This window comes from Anser brachyrhynchus (genome assembly GCF_964034855.1).
Source record: "Anser brachyrhynchus genome assembly, chromosome: 20".
Lineage (NCBI taxonomy): Eukaryota > Metazoa > Chordata > Aves > Anseriformes > Anatidae > Anser > Anser brachyrhynchus.
In genome coordinates, this window is record NC_137713.1 from 4,266,934 (window position 1) to 4,281,629 (window position 14,696).

The 14,696-nt window shown below is 39.8% G+C and overlaps 1 protein-coding gene across 2 annotated transcripts in view; it reads right to left on the reverse strand.

Annotated features, from left to right (window-relative positions):
- ULK2 (unc-51 like autophagy activating kinase 2) overlaps positions 1 to 14,696 on the reverse strand; it is a 39,915-nt gene that overhangs the window by 1,937 nt on the left and 23,282 nt on the right. The window contains exons 14-27 of one of the 2 annotated variants that reach the window (XR_013941085.1): positions 14,607 to 14,667; positions 14,272 to 14,364; positions 10,910 to 11,047; positions 9,718 to 9,863; positions 9,083 to 9,163; positions 7,013 to 7,299; positions 6,692 to 6,885; positions 6,073 to 6,182; positions 5,068 to 5,220; positions 4,126 to 4,334; positions 2,648 to 2,826; positions 1,596 to 1,714; positions 1,077 to 1,234; positions 18 to 201 (exon numbers count right to left, since the gene is read on the reverse strand). Coding sequence is in view for 1 of the 2 variants with exons in the window: in XM_080562609.1 (XP_080418735.1) it covers positions 18 to 153; positions 1,077 to 1,234; positions 1,596 to 1,714; positions 2,648 to 2,826; positions 4,126 to 4,334; positions 5,068 to 5,220; positions 6,073 to 6,182; positions 6,692 to 6,885; positions 7,013 to 7,299; positions 9,083 to 9,163; positions 9,718 to 9,863; positions 10,910 to 11,047; positions 14,272 to 14,364; positions 14,607 to 14,667 (2,064 nt within the window). In the remaining variant the exon portion in view is untranslated. The remainder of the gene's footprint in view (positions 1 to 17; positions 202 to 1,076; positions 1,235 to 1,595; positions 1,715 to 2,647; positions 2,827 to 4,125; positions 4,335 to 5,067; positions 5,221 to 6,072; positions 6,183 to 6,691; positions 6,886 to 7,012; positions 7,300 to 9,082; positions 9,164 to 9,717; positions 9,864 to 10,909; positions 11,048 to 14,271; positions 14,365 to 14,606; positions 14,668 to 14,696) is intronic. The other variant, XM_080562609.1, reaches the window with a different exon arrangement.

Below are 14,696 nucleotides of genomic sequence, written 5' to 3' on the forward strand. Positions count from 1 at the left end.
ATTCAGCATAAACTTACACTTGTGTACATTTTCTATATCTGCAGGGTCTTGCAGTATTTTAGTCAGTCCTTCCAGCAGCAAGGCTGCTTTGTGGTATCGATATGTAATATCTTCAGTTTGCTGAAACATCTCATCTAGAGCTGCTGACTGAACCTGGAATCATTCAGTAGATTCAGTTACATAAATTGCTTTAGGCAAATACTGAAATGAAAAATTCAAAATGGATTACATTAAAGTGCCATTAATAAACTATTTTTGAGCCTTAATTAAGCTGATCTGTTTTTATGACAATAAGACAACAAAATGCAGTCAGAAAACAGAGCCCCTGTGCTGTATTAGCAAAGGATGTTCTGCACATAAGCTGTAAAAGCACTTTCTGATCTTGTGTGTTTATGTGTTACAACATATTTTGAAATTACAACAATATATGAATAAGTATACTCATTCTCATACCTATATTCTCTTGTAAAGAAGTCAAATTAATTGTGCAAGACCACACCATTATCAGGGTTAAGCACAATATTTGCTGGTACCTTTTTTGTGACACCTATGGTAAAAAAGACCTCCCTCTCATCAAAAAAAGCTTTTAAGTTTCTAGTATGCTTACTGTACCTGCTCTCTGGCAGATATAAAGTTTCTCAATTACATAAAAAAGCTTCCACATGTTTGGTGCCATATTTGCTTTGTATGAACAAGGCCGGTGTTCCTCAAATTGACCTGGTGGACTGAGAAAGTTTCTTCTGTTGTTTCTGTGCTTTAGTAAACCATACTGGATAGTATTTCAGCACACAGGGCACTTTTAGAGGCTGTGTGGCTTAGGAGTTCATTTCCTAGTGTTTATGTATCAGATGTGCTGATGGAGGGGAAATACCCCCGAGGAATGGTATCTGCCAGGGACTGTAGCAACAGTTAAGGGAGGGCAGGATGAAAAGCGAAAGACTAGCAAAAATTACTATGAACAGAAATCTGGAAACATACATTTTATTTTCTGGTTATGAATAAGAGGTATGTGAGAAAAGGAATCAATGTGTTATTGATCTCAATGTCCTATCATTTAGGTAAAAGGAGTGACTTACCATTTCTACAGCACAGCTGTAAATGAGTTTCTCTGCAGTTACACTGTTGATTTCATCAATGAACCTCTGCTTATCCGAAAAGAAACGATTCAACTTTTCTGTCAGTTTCTTGCACATGCTGATACAGAATTTGTATCTCTCATTGAGGCTTTTCACAACTGGGAAAAAAAAAAAGAAATTAAAAAACCAACAATAACAAAACCACAAACAGCCTAAGTACAACTTCCCCAATGCTAGGCAAAGTTAATCTGTTTAATCTTGTGTTTCTAATGTTTACTTACTCTGCTACTAGTACGAATGAAGTATCAAATATATCAAATCTTAATGCTTCAAATTAAAAACTGTCCATTTCTTAACAGTTGCTAGTTGTATCTTTGTTTACTATCAGAATTGTGCAACTGTACATATCTACAATGCTCTTGTACAGAAGACAACAAAGACGCTGCAACTTCAGCTTTTTGAGTGACATATAACTAAAGAAAATTCAAAGGAAAGAAGATGAGATTATATTGCACCTACCTTGCTTAACAGCAGTGGATGGGTTCAGTTTCCCTGATTTGACCTGTGCTTTGGCAAGATGCAGAGAAGATGCCAGTAACTGGGCTGCTTTCATATACAGCACAAGCTGCTCTACTTGTCTGGGGGAAAATAGGTGTAATTATATATCAAAAAACCTCTCTCAAACACATCCAAGCCTTAGGCAAACACCACTTTTTATCACAATCCTACACAAGACCCAGCAGCAGCAGAAAAAACAGATGTTTTAAATGCAACTCCACCCCTACTTTCCCTCCACAAACACCCTGTCACGGGTTGAGAGTACATCTGCTCATCCAGTAATTGCAGCAGCAAATACAAACTGCTTTAACGTAGACATTTTTAAAAGGAACCCTTCTTCGAGGGGACTGAATACCTGAGGTCAAGGTCTTACCACAAGCAACTGGCTGTGCTTTTCTTGCAGTGTCATTTCCTATGCCCCCGGTATTCTCACAGTTGTGAAAAGCAAACATTTTGCAGGGATTTTTTTCTTTTCCTTTTTTTTTTTCCTCCAGAAAGGCGGCAGAAAATAGAGCTGCCCTTTTCCACCGCTCCAAATTTCTCCCATTTCTCCTTGTTTCTGATTTTGTATCAGGTCTGATTGGCTACACTGATTAAAGGTCAAAGTTGGACACTCCTTCCCAACCTCCACCTCAGTGCTGCTGCTACAGCCTGGTCAACTGGATCACAGAGGACTTGGATTTGAAACAAGATGGTACATAGATTTCTAGGTTCAGAAAAAAACTACTTCAACACAAGTTTGCAATCCTCGCCACTTTCCCCAGCTTATGTGGCAGGCCAGAAAACATGGTCCTCATCTATCTATTAGCATATCTCTCTCTATCCTTTGCTATATCTTTCTCATGTGTCTTCAATTGTTAAAAATTTATTCCTAAATAACATTATATGTAGTAAATAATCACTCCAAACTAAAAGAGGAAAAAAACATCCAATCCATTTTTTTTTGTCCAAAAACATTTTTGATGCGTCTGGTTTTTACTAATTCTCTTGATACTATTTGACCACATACTTACCCCCACTCTTTGCTTAGTTGGCTAATCTGATCAACAACTATGCTCTCTTGGATTTGGTACAGTGATACTGCAGAAGTACACAGGTCTGGGTTCCCTCCCCGTACTGCTGTCAGATCCAGAACACATTCTGTAAATGTCAGCATCATGTTCAGATGACGCAGTGTATCTGTATGTTCTCTCTGTCAGAGGAAAAGGAGATGACAATTTAACCACTATAAGCCATAAGGCAAACAAGTACACTTAAAATTCTTTTTAAGCACTTGAGGATTTTTTGATATGTTAATTTTATGCAGAAATCACATATTAGAGTCAGCACTAGAGACTACAGACCCAAATGGATCCAAAAGGATCAACAGATATTAATTGGTTCTTTCCTAATGATTTCAAGATACTGTAAGCTTATACTTCAGAGTCTTTCGACAAAGCCAAAGGAACTGGGACATGGACTTCTATGTTTGTTGTAACCTGAGCAACTAAGGGAATCACAAGTGAGATGTATTACTCGTTATTATATTATCAGCAACCCAGAAATATGCTTGGTACTCATATGAGAAGCCAGGAGGAATGTTTGGCTTTTATTATATAACAGACTTTATACCTACAAAAGAACTGATCTGAAACTTCATGCTTATCTGCTTCATTCCAGTTTACACTTAGATCTAGAATTAAATTGTATTAAAAGGTGGCTGTTGCCAAAGTTTGCCTTTTAAACCAAACAACTTAAATTGGAGTTAACAACTCACTGGTTGTTGGTGACTAAAACAGACACTACATGCACATTCTCTGCTCAGAAAGAATCTCAGCCTTCAAAACTAAACAAACACATCTTAGCAATATTTATAATCTTTTCATTAGTAATATAGGTCTAAATAAATTTTAAACTCTATCTGTGGGAATAATACAGTGCACTGTCAAACATTCATGTTATAACATATAGATTCAATAAGTAACCAAACACCTTCCAGCTAGATGTGAATGAGAGAACAGAACAGCAATCTGCCTTGAGAAATTTATAGTCCAACGATAGCATTCTGGTGAAGGACCATACCAACATGTGTTTTTAAAGCACCACTCCTCCACACATTTAAAAAAAATATAGGACACTCTTCCCACAAGTAGGATTTAATGTCATCTACTGACTGCGAAGAAGCAGTTAAATACAATGCCTAGAACGACATTGCTTCTGTCAGCACCCACGTCCAAAGTCTTGGCATTAAAACAGAGGCCTCTTTGGAAGGCTCTGGTGAACAAAAGCAGTCATGTTCCTTTGGTTACCTATTCATATACAAGAAATGCCAGGAATAACTATCAAAGAGAAATGGTCACATTTGCTACAGGGATATTTTCAAGGTCTTAAAAAGGAATATCCGAGACAGTGAAGAGGAAACTACCAAGTGCACTGAGCAGTCCTGTTTTTACCATGTCTCTGTTTTAGCAGCATTAAACATTATAAAACATTAAATTATTTTTTTTTATACCTCCATTAAAGTTTCCTCAGGCAATTCGGGAGCTTCAAAAGTGATAAAGCCCTCTAAGCTGGGAGGCGAAGTACCATAAGGCATGTACTTCAGACTTGGAGCTGCCTCGGCTCCCGGAGGAGAAGAACCCATATAAATACCAGGAGGGGAGCCCATATATACACGGCCACTAGTAGAGCAGAGAGACCCTCCAGAACTGTTTGATCCAACTACAAGAAAAATAACACACACATTCAGTCTAATAGGTTGTTCCATTTTGTAGCTCTGGGGCTGCACATGATAGCAAGTGACAAATCAGTAATCACCACAGATTCACTCCTGGGAGGATCTCTTCTTTGCTCCTTGCATCACTCTGTAGAGAATGCAAGGGCTGCACCTTAATACAGCGACGATTTATAAAATGGATTTTGGAAATTGGCTGACAAGGATTCCAAGGCAGGCAGCCCAACAGGACAGACCAAAGGTTGTGCTATAGTTCACAAAAGGACACTGCTGCAAATATAGACTCCTGCTCATCCTGAGCAGATGCAGGCATTTACCTTGGGATCTTTGATATTTGACAATGTAGCCAACATGCTAAAACACAGTCAGCTCATTTTGGATGTTGCTTCTGGTAAAATGCATAACAGTGGGCAAAAATGCAGAATAAGAGATCTAATTGTTCCTCTCCACCTTTGTCATAGGTGCTGTTAAATCTCCCTATGGTGGAGCAAAACAGTGTACACAAGATGTTATACACTGCTGGACGGTAAATCAGTGCCTCTGGCCTTCTCTTTAGTAGAGAAAAGGCAGAACTCCAGGATTTATCTCAACTTTACACAGCACTTTTTTGTATGGGCTAGAGGACCTACTGTGCATGGCAGTAAGCAGATTACCATCTCAAGAAGTGGGCAAGCCTGAATATTGTTTGATAGCAGTCCAGAGCTGCCAGGGAAGTCTTACCTGAGGTGGTTCTTGTTCTGAGGACCATATGGGTGCAGGTAGGAGGGGTGGCACTGCTTGGAGGAGACCCAACAGTAAACATGACAGCTCGAGAACTTGCCCCACTTCCCATGGAAGGAGGTGCCACTGCAATTCCATAGGCCCCTGCTGGAGCTGGAAGATAAAATTTTCACACATTAGTCCCTATTGCGTACAGTCATACCATTTTGTAATTATATGCAGCAAACTGGAGTACTGCAACACAACATGCTTTGATGTAGATCCAAGAATAGTTGTAAGTTCTGACAACAAATAAAACAAGCTGAGTGGACAATCTTGACGATAAAAAAAAGAACCCAGATGCGGCCTGCATACATCTTTTTATTTCCCATCTCTCTACCCCTACCTAAAGAAAAAACAACAGGGGCCTGAGAACAACATCAGTCCTTCAGCAAAAGACACAACAGAAAAATTCTAAATGCAGACCATGGCAGGACTGAAGGCTAAAGACTAGCCCTGTCTGCAGAACTTCTTCCATCTGCTCAAAAACAAGGTGAGAACTCCTGTTGGCCACTTGTGGCAAGGCAGTAACTGTGGGGGAGGAGGAAGAGGAAAAAAAAAAGTTGAAAAAAATGAACATGAAAAATGTAGAAAAACATGAACATGAAAGAAGTCATCACATAAGCTGACTTTCAGATGAAAACGAGCTGGAATTTCGAAATGAAACAGCCACAAATGTGGTATTAAAAAAAAACAACACACACGCAAAACCCTCTAGCTACTATAGGCAGCAGTGATGTTCCTGTATTTAGCAGAGACACACTTTCCCGTCTCACTTATTTTTAAAGCTATGTTAAGGAACTGGAACATATTCCCTTCAAGATAATTTAAAAAAGGCTTCTGTACTGACACTAAAAATTATTGCAACCAACTACTGAAGTTGGAAGCAGACCAAGATCTAGATGGCACTCCATAAAAAAAAAAACTAGCACAAAGTCCATTTGTATGTATCAGCCTGTTCCTTACCTGTATCCATTGGTCGCTCTGTATTGAGGCTGTCTGTACTGCCTTGATATAACTGGCCTCCAAGGGTAGTCTTTACTTGTTGATCTGAGAGCTTCCCGGTACTAACAGATCTAGACAGGAAAACATGAATGCACAACAAGATTTTTCAGTAAGTTCCTCCTATCTTACTCACAGCAGAGGCTGACTTTCAGATTCTTGGTATTATATTGGTTATAGAGAATTCTTCAACAGAAGTACAAAAAGCCTTAATCTCACTGTTCATCATGGCCCTATTGAAACAGGGCTAACCATAAAGGGACCTTTTTCCCTTAAACATTTATATTACAAATTTTGCCATATAGATTTTGAAGCAAAACTGAACAGGCTTCACAGAAGCAATGAGACTTCCTTATTCAGACAACCAAAACAACAGGGAACTAGACAGCAACACAAAGTGCTTCAGGAAGTCCATGCTATATTTATACACAGTACTGAGAGTTTGTTATGTACAATAAACATCAGCATATCCTCACAGCTCATTTTCTGCATGCTCTGCCCCTCCAAATTGCTGTGTGAAACGTACATTCTTTTGCCAAGTTACCTACCCAGTTTTCCAGGTCATAAATGCTACAGCGCCTACCTGCCGAATGTAGCTTTACTGTGCTGCTCTCCTGCTTGCTTTTCACTTCCTTGCGTCAAGTGGAAATGTGTGAAATCCCTTGGTTCAGTGATGTCTTTAGGCTGCAACGGGGCATCTACAGACCCTTGGCGATTAGCCAGAGCCAGCAAGTTTGAGGATGCTTGTGTTTTAGGTATTTTGAAAGGAGCTGTAGCCTTAAAGAAACAAAAAAAAAAGAACATATATAAAAAATAAGGTTAGCACCCAAAAATACTCTTGAGAATGGTTTCAGACAATGTATTACCACTTCACATTTTACAGACATTGGTAAACTTAACAGACCTTAGTAGGAGAGCCAATGATCGTTGGTAATGGAGTTTTGAACAGCCAGTCTGAACTCCTAGGTGACGATCCCATATGTTTGGTAGGTGATGTTCCCAGGCTACCTGGCCTACTTGGTTGTGGAGAATGACTGTATCCATACCCAGCATAAGATGGGCATACTGGGTCTGAATGCTGCTTTCTGAGCTTCTGCTTGTTTTGGTAAATATCTGTGAGAGTTGGAGCACTTTGCAACCTAGCTCCCATCAAAAGTGACTGTGGAGACTGAGATGGTGGTATCGGAGAACCTGTAAGGACGAAAAACAATCAAGTAAAATGCTACTTGCAGTGCTTGGAAATGTAGCAATGAAACCCAAAACGCTAGAGATCAATGTTAATCTGTAAAGAGATGGGGCTGCAGTACTGTGAGATATGTTTGATCATCAATTCACTAGATGGCAAAGAGAATGGATTTAGCATGTCGGCTATTTGGACTAAGGCTACATACACTGATGTGATGATGCTTGTGTTCAAGCTGCCAAAAAGGCAAGATTTCAGGGTGACAGCTGTACTGGCAGCTGCAGTACTTCTGGCAACCTGCATCAAGACAAATAAAGTATTTGGATTCAGCAGGAATGGCATAAACAATACTGAAATTTCAAGTGCAGCCATCAAGACTCTAGGTTGAATAGAGGTTCTCAAGTACTGGAATTATATTCCTGCAAACAGCAATGTGAATGCAACGTTGCATGCTAACGACTTGTTTTGTTTGTAATAATTTAATCTGCAGACTGAAAAGGCAGCTCCTCTCATGGCTTTTGCAAGAAAAGTAGGTATTAAAAACCAGAAAAATATTTATGTATATTCAGATGAAACAGTTTGGGATCATTACTTAGGGCAGTCATTAATTTTTAGTCTGTCAGAACATGTTTTTCAAAAGTTCATTATGTACAAAGGAAGTCCACACTTGAATGTGAACTCAAAATTTCTCCTAAAGCACAAAGACTTGGAAGAGCTATAAACAGTCATTTAAGCAGAGGGCTTTAGAGAAACATCTCCTATGAACATCTCACCTACTCTGAGATGCCGTTCCTCTTTCAAAATAAGGAACCTGAAATTTGATTAAGTGGTCTCTTCTCTGTGATTTATTTTTCATGATGAGGAACTGTGCAAAGTTACAAACACTATGCAAGACTTCAGTTTTGTGGCCACAGCTTCCCAGATAAAATGTGCATCTTTGTAACCTCAAAGAACTGACACTGAAGTGACAACAATTTCACTCACCTTTAAAAAAATGGCAAAACTTAAACTATTCTAACTAGTTTTTCCCTAGGCTGTGCTGTAACTTAGTATATAAGATTCTTAAGAGCTGGCCAAGGCAATCTTTTGATATCGGCTTCATTTCATAAATGTATGCTTTAAAAACCATCTTAAACTTCTTGCAGTTTGCTCAGTAAAGTGCCCAGCTGTTAAGACACATCTTCCAGCCTTCTTAAGCCTGTGTTTTTCTAGTTAGACTTTGAATAAGAGCCACTTCATCTTGATTCCATTCCTCTCCATTTAAACAATGTGCTATAGAGTAGCCTTTCTGCCTGCAGCTCCAATAGAGTACTCATCTATTCCTCACTAAATTCCCAGCTGAGAATTTGCCTGTTTGAAATCAGTCTACTTGTCTGTCTCATAGCATTGAAACCTGTCATTTCAGAAAGCAGTCTTAAATTTCTTTGGTGGCTGTTCTATTGTCAGCACCACCACTGGGAAGGGTTCTCAATCCAAAGTTTCTTCCCTGCTGTCACTGACAGCAAGAGTAACTCAATTCATTCAGAAGCTACATTAAGACAGACATCCTAGAAAATCTCAGTACAGATTACCTCGCTTCACCCAGAAGCAAAGAACTTCCGATATCCATTTAAATGCTGAAAACCAGACATGCTGCAATTTGTGATATTTTACAAATAGAAATACCACTGCAGTCGTTTGAAATTAAGAAACAAAGTAGGAATAGAATGCAGGAAACAGATAAAGTGAAACATTCAGAACTCTGCAGAAGCTTTACCAAAATCATACTGGTTGCTTTGCCCAGTTTCTCACCTGAGAAGTTTCTGCTCCTCGATTCATGCCCTTGAAGCTGTCCACAGCAACAGTGTCCAAGCTGCTCTGGTATTGTTCCAACTAAGCAAATAAAATCAAAATGTGAATTTATGCTTTACCCTTCATCCACAAATGAAGGTGAAGGAAAATAAAACCTATTTATCTTACTTCTACCAGCCATTTTAACAGAAATGGATTGCTGTAAATGTGACTGCTTGAGTGTAAGAAAATCTTTGCAGAGGGATCTGGATAAGTTCAATCAATGGGCTGACTCCAATTGTGTGACATTCAATAAGGGTGTCGGGTCTTGCATTTAGGTCATAACAACCCAATGCAGTGGTATCGGCTTGGGGAGGAGTGGCCAGAAAGCTGCCCAGCAGAAAAGGACCTGTGGGTGCTTGTCAACAGCCAGCTGAACATGAGCCAGCAGCGTGTCCAGGTGGCCAAGAAGGCCAATGCCAGGACTAGAGAAGTGCAGCCAGCAGGGCTAGAGAAGAGTGATCGTCCTCTTGTATGCAGCACTGGTGAAACCATGATCTAGTTGAGCAGATTTCAGTTTAAGGCAATTTCAAGCAAGAATTAGTGTTCTGAATAACTGTTTCACATAAACCTTCCTGAAGAATTTATGGGCTTACCTAGCGGTGAGGGAGAATATGGTCTTGAAGATCCTGTGGATAACCGGCGCCCAACACCCTGCGCAGTGTCAGCTGGTACTGGAGAACAGGAACCCATCTTCATGAAGCCCATCGGACTAGTATTTGAGCGTCTCACAACCCCAGCTCTAACAAGATGAAAAGAATGGTTATGCATGCTATAGCAACTGTGGATCCTTGAGATGAGGTTCAGAATCCCCTAACGAGTATAATGATCAATTAAAAAAAAAGATATTTACAGAGAAAGCCATGAAGCTGAAGCTTATTAAGGTAATAACTTAAGCTAAGCCTTCCATTCAGAAAACAAGAAAAATAAAATTCCTTTTGTTCCCACTACGATCGTAGCTTTCAAAGCCATAGCAGTCTGTTAACTGGAGAAATTTAAAACAGATATATGCCTTAGTACATGGATTACTGATATTCAGACAACTAGGCATTTAATTTTGAATTTTACAACTGAGTGAAATGCATTGACACAAACGTTCATTTTTATGGTTGGAAAAAGAAGGAACCTACAAAAAAGATTAAGACAAAGTTTTAAGTATTGGACCTGGTGTAAAGTGCAGCTACTGAGAACAGATTATTTTAGGGAAAGGCATGCCCTCAAGTGTAGAAACAACTGTAAAATCAAAGATCTTGAAAAAAAGCAAGGAACCTTTTTTTTTTTTAAGAAAAAAAAAAAGATCTCCAGAGATCTCAGAGTTTGTCTTTGACCTTCACCATCCCAATCCTGTAGATCACAAGGCATAGAATAAGTCTAGCACACTAGAGCCTTGTATTAAGGCAAGCTGGTTAACTAGTATGCCAAAAACTGTTTCCTTGATATTCTACAGAACAACGCATTCATCATTGCATGTGTGAAAACAAGATTTATTACTTTCTAGTTTATGATGTAATGCTGCATAATACACAAAGGAGGGAAAAAAGCGAGACTTTGTCTTTTTATCTTCTTTGGTTGCAGTTGCCTCAAAGAACAAGCTTATTTTGTTTTAGTGAAGAATTTCAACTGCCGGTTCAACAACCTTGAGATTGTGAAGGACTATTACTTGTTATCATTAAAATGCCTCCTTAGAATGGTCTTGTGCAGAAAAAAATGACATCAGTAAGAAAGCATGGACATCTGTGAAGGTACAAATACAAACTAGAACCAAGCAAAAGGAGTTAGAATACTCACCTTGGTGATCCGTGGGGGTTTGACACAGGACTGGCAGTAGAGGAGAGGTTCTGTTCTATACGCTGGTAATTCCGGAGCTGAGTGGGAACTGGGATAGGTGCTGTTTCACTGCGGGGGGATACTGAAGGCTGACAATGCCTGAAGTAGAAAGGTATGGAGAGAGGAGATAAATAGAGGTAGACAGATCTCTCTCTAAATTGTACCATTCTCAAAAGTCCGAGAAAATCTGTGAAACTGACAAATAAACTGATTCTAAACTCCCCACATGCAGTGTGATCTTAGCTTGTCCTAATCTAGCTCTGACACTTCACAGAGGAAGACAAAGAACTGTTCGTTACTACCTACCTTTCTTATACTGGCTAGTACCAGATCGAGCTGAGAGTGCAGTACTAGCTGAAGCATTTCGTCATGCATCACAGCGATCTACCGATCCCCCCGACTTCCTGCCAATCAGCCCGCTCTGTTTACCACACTTCAAAATAGCGTTCTAGGAAAACCCACTGTGCTAAGAACAGGAAGTTCAGCAGCGGGGTTGGAATGTGTACAAAAGCCACTAAAGCACAGAGATATCCCATGAGACACAGTGAACTTGCAAAAGGAAAACATGTTATGTAACCAACCCTTGACAAAATGACCAAAACCACACACCTGAACATTAATCCACAGACGCAAACTGCAGATTAGCATTGCCCAAGTTCAACCAAGTGTCAGTGACCCGGTTTACCTCAGTGTACTGCCTGATAAGGGAATCAAACCACCGCAGTGTAAGCAGTCACCAACACTTTTAAAAGAATTAGACCGAAAGAATTTCGAACTAAATGACTTTTGGGAATATAATCAGCTTAGTATCAGGCCCCTTATTGATTAGTTTTTCAGAAAACAGGCAAAGATTAGAGATTCTCAGAGGAAATGTGAAAAAAGTCCTATCACTCCTACCTTAAAAGCTCTAGAAAACAAGCAGTTACACCATTTACTGCATGGATACAGCTGAACAGAAATCTTGGTTTCTGACTCTGTATCACATCCCTTTTGCAACCTCTGAGAATGAAATACTACTTCCTAATATGCATGGTCCTTCCTTAGCAAAAGAAAACAAGTTTGTCCTTTTATTGCCACCCAGGTTCTAGAGACTGAGTAATTTTGAAAGGCAGCTTGAACAAGCCTCAATAGATCTGTACCAACATTTTTTCCGCAGCCTCATCAGTTTCACTGAATTTAAACCCATGCTCACTAAGTTTCTCAGCTGTGCCTGACAGAAGTCCTAAGTCTGCTGTGCCACAGTGGCCAGCCTGGCAGAAGATGGGACAAATCTGCAGCTGTGACCACACAGGCAGTGGAAAGCCTGAAAGCTTCCACACAAGGAGAAGGTCTCACAAGTAGAAACCACACAGAGGCAGTAGGCAGCCTGCTATGACTAACACAACAAGCTGAGGCAGCACAGGGAGGCTCCCTAGGCCTGAGATGGAGAGGGGAAATCCAAACTGTAGCAGTGCCACTGAGGAGGCCATGAAGGCACTTCAACTTTTAAAGTACTCAGCATGGAATATGCCTTCCCCTGCTGTCACACAGCCTTACAGGTAGGTCCTGTGAGCTAAGTGCCATGTTAGCATGGTGGTATAGCACTTGGCCTTCTTCAGGGCTCCCCAGCTCAGGCCCAAAGCCACGTTCTGGTTAGGCATCCCCTAGTCAGATGTGGTTTGCTACTGGTTAGAGAAAGAGGCAATACAGAAGTGTGCAGAGTTGCATGCAAATCTTGTATCTGTGGGATATAGAGAACAAAATTAGGAATTAACCACAGAAGAGGGAACCGCCTCCACCTATTGTGCCTGTTCTGGCTGGAGCATGAGAAGCATCACAGCTTCTTCTGCTTGCCGCAAAACAGCGTAACTATGGGTACCATTCATGCAGTTCTATCATCTAATCAGAAAAAAAAAAACGCTGTATCACAGGGCATAACATTTTGTAAAACAAAAAAAAAATCACATGCTATGAAAGAACACTTTTCAGCAACGAATAACCAAAAAAACAAAGCAGCATCTGGTAGATTATCTGCTACCTTGAGACAATGTCCCAAAGCAGTCAGTCACTGAATTTACTCAACCAATACCTAAATCAAACTTTCGCAGTACAAACTCTGACTGTGAACAGTAGGCACCTGTTTCTAATCACACAACCATTTAGCTCTTAACTTACTAACATACAGATAACATAACTGGCATATTTTCATAAAACCTGTAACTCCAAAAACCGTGACACATGATGATATAAGACAGGAAATTACCATAATTTATAATATTCTGTACACAGTCAATCCATAGCAAACGGATCTTTACAACCAAACCATTCAAATTGGCTGCCCTTAAACACAAAAGTTAAGGCTACAGCTTTATTGATAGCCCATGTCAGCAGATTTTGCAAACTGCAACAAGATCAGCACAAAGTAGCAAACTTTTCTTGTGACAAGCATTTCTAAACAAATAATGCTGACTTGCAGTCCTGTAGCACTAGCATAAGCCAAAAATACACCCAACATAACAGCTTTATTCCCCTTTTAGCCACTCGTCCTCTTTCTATTTTGTATTGAAAAAACTTTATGAAATTCATTATTTGGTCAAATGACAAATCTACCCCTTCTGTTTAGTTATTACATGAATAGTTAAGCATCCTGGTTAAGATTTACATTTTCCAGTATAATACAGGAAAGGTGTCAGGCACTACTGACAAATATCAATTCCATTTCAAACTGGCAGAAACTTTGTCTACAAAGATGTGGCAGAAAGGGGCCTTATTAACAGCCCTGCTGATTGAAAAGCTGCAGTAAACGTTCAACACTTTTATGGGCTTCTTTGGGTATCTTGTGAGCCACAAACACAAAATTCACAATAATTGCTTGCACAGAGGTCACATCCAGTTATTGGATGCAAGATAATCCAGTCCTGAGACAAATCCACAGCAAACTGTGCTTTCTAAATCCCTCTTTTCAAGATGTAGTTGTGTGAGAAGTAAACTGCTTTTAACATCTTGACTCAGTAAACAAAGAACATGCTGTGCTTCATAACACAAAGAGGTCAAGTTAGTTATGTGTCTGAAGTTTCTGCCTTTAGACAGTTCAAAATTTAAGCAGACAAAAGAATGCTGTCTTTCCTTAAGGAAATCTTTTTGGGATGCATCCAAGCCAGAAGTTAGCTACGCAACCATCAGCTATTACAATGCATGAAGTGTAGAGAGCCTGGAAAAAACAGGTCTAGCTTCTATTTCAGTTTCCAGCAGTAAGCTAAAATTAAAACAAAACCAAAACAAAACAAAAATACAGTAACAGAACTTTTTTTAAAGAGAGGAAATACTAAGCCTTCATCATGCACCTGTTAGTTGTACCAGAAGCAGTACTTCGAGAAGAGGCTGAGGATGGCTTCTGTACAGTTCCTGAGCTTCCAGAAATAGTTAATGGTGACTGCCTGTAGGAACAAGAAACATTGTCAAAAGACAGTTCACACCAGAAACTACCTGCTTTGCAGCAAAACTTTCTGAATTCAAGCTGTTTACATGTTCATATTAAATTCAACTTGTCGTATTAACCTTTAAGAAAAGTTCACTCACAGCTGTGTAAACCCATCACTGCCAAAAAACCCAACCACCTCTTCTATAGCATCCATTTCAGAACATGAGACTTCTTTTGGATAAAGCTCAGCACACCTACCCTCCACACATCAAGAACTCGCTTGAAGCACGCCTGCCAGCTGCTCCCAATGGCATATCATCTACAGTAAGCAGAAGAACACATTGAAAA